The following is a 3,774-nucleotide window of genomic DNA, read 5'->3' on the forward strand; positions in this document are numbered from 1 at the left end:
AAATGAAGCAGTTTAATATAATCTTTATTTTTTGAAAAAACACTTGCAACTTTATCATAAGGAGCACAGCAGGACAGTGAATTAATTGTAAAGCAGAGGCAGTTACAAACATAACCGATACACTTTAAGAAAAAAGAAAAGAAAAGGATAAAAGGAAGGATGAAGTAAACTTATTGAATTGTGGTTTAAAATAACCATATATTCTCAAAAGATGGATTTGCAGTTTGTTTAATGACCTGGGATAAGGTACACCCATGGTAATTTTACATAAAGAACAATGAATTATTTCAGCAAAAAGGTTACTCTTCATTGAAGTACTTCAAACAAATGATGTTTGAAAGAGAAATATTTAGTTTAGGTATAAGGAAATACAAGGCTATTTGAAGTACCAGCATTAATGCCTACCTCCAGTAGTACCAATACAATTAAATGGTAATATAATGGCATTTAGATGTGGAAAGGTTTGCAGCATAATCAAAGGGATACATACCACCCTACTGCACAGGAAAACATAGAAATAAAACTGGACAAACAATTTGGCCAGGTGTTTAAGGAATAAGATTTTAAAGGAATGGGGAATGAAGAGATGGTGAGAGCTGCAGCTGGAAAAGAAAAAAAAAAGTTTCAGGTTGTGATAACCATGTGCAAAATATGATAAAGGTAACTGGCTGAGTTAATGCAGTGAGTTGTCCATTTTAAATAATAATTAACTTCTATTTTTATATGCACTGGTTAGAGATATGTTCAGTTTGTTTGGTCTTGGGACATGTCTGTTTAGCTACAGTAATGTTGCTTTTTGCTGCAGATAAGTTTGCTTTTGTTGGAGGATATGTTATTTTGCCCATATATATGTTTGCTTTTACTGGAGGATATGTCTGCTTTGGTTGGAGTATGATATAGTGCACTCAGAGGCGCTGGAGTGATGTTTGTTGCTGACTACTCTGATTGCTATGATAGCTGTAAAAAGCTCCAAACAAATTAACTACATAACAGATCTTTATAAATAAATACAGTTATAATGTCTCGCCTTCACATTGTTTTTTAGTAATTCCCAAAATGTTCTGATATTGTCAGGCAAACTCTTAAGCAAAATGAAACTAGATAACTATAGCTAACAAACATTTCCGAACTTTGATGACTAAATAGCTAATGACAGAATCTGGCTAAAATGGTTGCCGTCTTATAATGACCACCTCCTGTGTGTCCTTAATAATGTTACTAAGCTATCTGTCTACCCAAGAGTTTGTTATAATATGCTGCAATACTAAATGCAACTAAACTGAAAGGGTATCAAAAGTGCCAAGCCGAAATGTGCATATTATATACAGATATAAACACAAATTTATATAAATAAGATATTATGTTTGTACCAGCATTCAGATGTAAAATATCTGAATACTGAAAGGAAAAATATTGAAGAACAAATACAAATATTTGATTAAAACATTTATTTTATTTTTTTAAAATACTATACCCACTGAACACTGCCATTTATTTGTTTTGAATTGGATTGCTTTGAGATATCCATTGTACTGAGGTCCACTGACTGTATTGTAGTCATGTCCAGCTCATTGTATTTTCTTCTGTAATAGCAGCGGGAGAGTAAAATGATGACAAACATTTCCATGATTAGCAGCTGGTGATTTATAACTGTGAACAAAGAAAATTAGCAGTTACTTTGGGATGATGCTAATTTCTTTCTAAGATTTGGAGGAACTTGTGACCAATGAAATCAAAAGCAGTATATGGATATTTTTTTCTATCTAACTTACGTTACATACTTGCCATAATGTCAATAAACTTATAATATCTTGTATATTTTCAAATGCAAAGATGAAGGAACATATTGTGTAAAATGGGTCACAAGTGAGCCAAAATAGTTATTTATTTTGCTGTAAGTGAGTCTTTTATCCATCCATTTCTTAATTGTCTTTTACTTCTACGGTGCTGTAAGGATGCCATGGCCGATCTCAGAAGCACATTCTGGAAAGGATGGCAATCTATTCCATAATGCACACACACACACACACACACACACACACACTCATGCACTGGACACACATACACACACACACACACACACACACACACACACACACACACACACACACACACACACACACATGTGATCTGCAAGACCTACACCTTGTCTTTAGGAGGTGAGAGGAAACTGGACCCCTAAAGAATAACCATGTAGACACAAGGAGAACAAACAGACTCTACGTGAATGGCACTGCAGCTGAGAAGCAAACTAAAGGAACTCTTCCTGTGAGGTAGCAATGCTACTTTCTGTGCCATGGTGCTGCCCATGAGTCTTACAAATGACTAATTAACCACCTTTTTTGCCATACCATTAAATGTCTCATATAGGTAGCCATAGATCAGAAACTATGTATTTCAACTGGTTCTTTTTTTCTTATGACTTTAGAAATGGAGTCAGTTGTATTTTGAACACTTTCATACCACTGTAAAATTTTTTTGATTGGCACAATATTCCTGTATTACAACATTAGTTGTAGTTGTAGAGTTGTACATTTATTCTTCAGTTTCCAATGATATTTGGTATTTATAATTAATATGCCACATATAATTTGTTTTCATTTATTTTATTTGAGGTATATGCACTGGCCTTCATGTGACCAGTTTTCAACAGAACCTGTTACAGTAGTAAGAAAGATCTGAAAATATAATGATACATGCATAACAAAGAAAATCATGAGTAGTAGAAGATACATGTATAACAAAGAAAATCACAGGTAGCAGAAGATACATGCATAACAAAGAATATCACAGGTAGCAGAAGATACATGCATAACAAAGAAAATCACAGGTAGCAGAAGATACATGCATAACAAAGAAAATCATGAGTAGCAAAAGATGCATACATAAAGAAAATCACAGGTAGCAAAAGATACATGCATAACAAAGAAAATCACAGGTAGCAGAAGATATATGCATAACAAAGAAAATCACAGGTAGCAGAAGATATATGCATAACAAAGAAAATCACAGATCACAGAAGATCCATGCATAACAAAGAAAATCACGGGTAGCAGAAGATATGTGCATAACAAAGAAAATCACAGGTAGTAGAAGATACCTGTATACCAAAGAAAATCATAGGTAGCAGAAGATACAAGTATAACAAAGAAGATACATGTATAACAAAGAAAATCACAAATAGTAGAAGATACATGTATAACAAAGAAAATCACAGGTAGTAGAAGAGTGCAAATAGATAGCAGAGGATCATAAGATGTATAGGAAGAAGCATCAGAACACACATTATCTTACTCTTGTGTCAGAACTGCATCTAACCTTAGTTTGTAAGTTGCAGCCTTAGCAAACAACTAAAATTGCTAATGAGAAGAGACTCTTTGATGCTAAATGGTTTCAGGCCATAGGGCTCTAAACAGAGAGGGATGCATAGCTGCATGGAGAGGAACACTTCAGGATCTCATAGAGCTAAGTAAGATGAAGAATCAGAGTTGAGGGTACAGGTGAGAGTTTTTAGCTTTAGTGCTCTTGCCAGTGATTGTCAACACCCTTGACTTTAAGATTGTAAAGATAAGAATAAGGATATTAATAAGTCCTTTAGGATGAGAAGAATCTATCCTGCTTTAGTGAGAGTGGCTTAGGAATGCTCAGTTTGCCTAGAATCCAACATTAACCTTCACAATGTTTAAATTAATTTGTAGCTTCAGGCAGTTTGAGGATGTGTTTATGATAATGACAGGAAGGGTTTATTACAGTAATGGAGGGAGTATGGCTTTT

General features: G+C 34.2%; 1 protein-coding gene across 2 annotated transcripts in view; it reads right to left on the minus strand.

Annotated features, from left to right (window-relative positions):
- Positions 1 to 1,431: 1,431 nt before the first annotated feature.
- Positions 1,432 to 3,774, minus strand: part of LOC122789626 (organic solute transporter subunit alpha-like) — a 423,087-nt gene continuing 420,744 nt past the window's right edge. The window contains exon 8 of one of the 2 annotated variants that reach the window (XM_044057020.1): positions 1,432 to 1,650. In XM_044057020.1, coding sequence (XP_043912955.1) covers positions 1,469 to 1,650 — 182 coding nt within the window. In that variant the 3' untranslated portion in view covers positions 1,432 to 1,468. The remainder of the gene's footprint in view (positions 1,651 to 3,774) is intronic. The other variant, XM_044057021.1, reaches the window with a different exon arrangement.

The sequence above is a fragment of the Protopterus annectens genome, chromosome 15.part0 (assembly GCF_019279795.1).
Source record: "Protopterus annectens isolate FY-2018-M chromosome 15.part0, PAN1.0, whole genome shotgun sequence".
Taxonomy (NCBI): Eukaryota; Metazoa; Chordata; order Ceratodontiformes; family Protopteridae; genus Protopterus; species Protopterus annectens.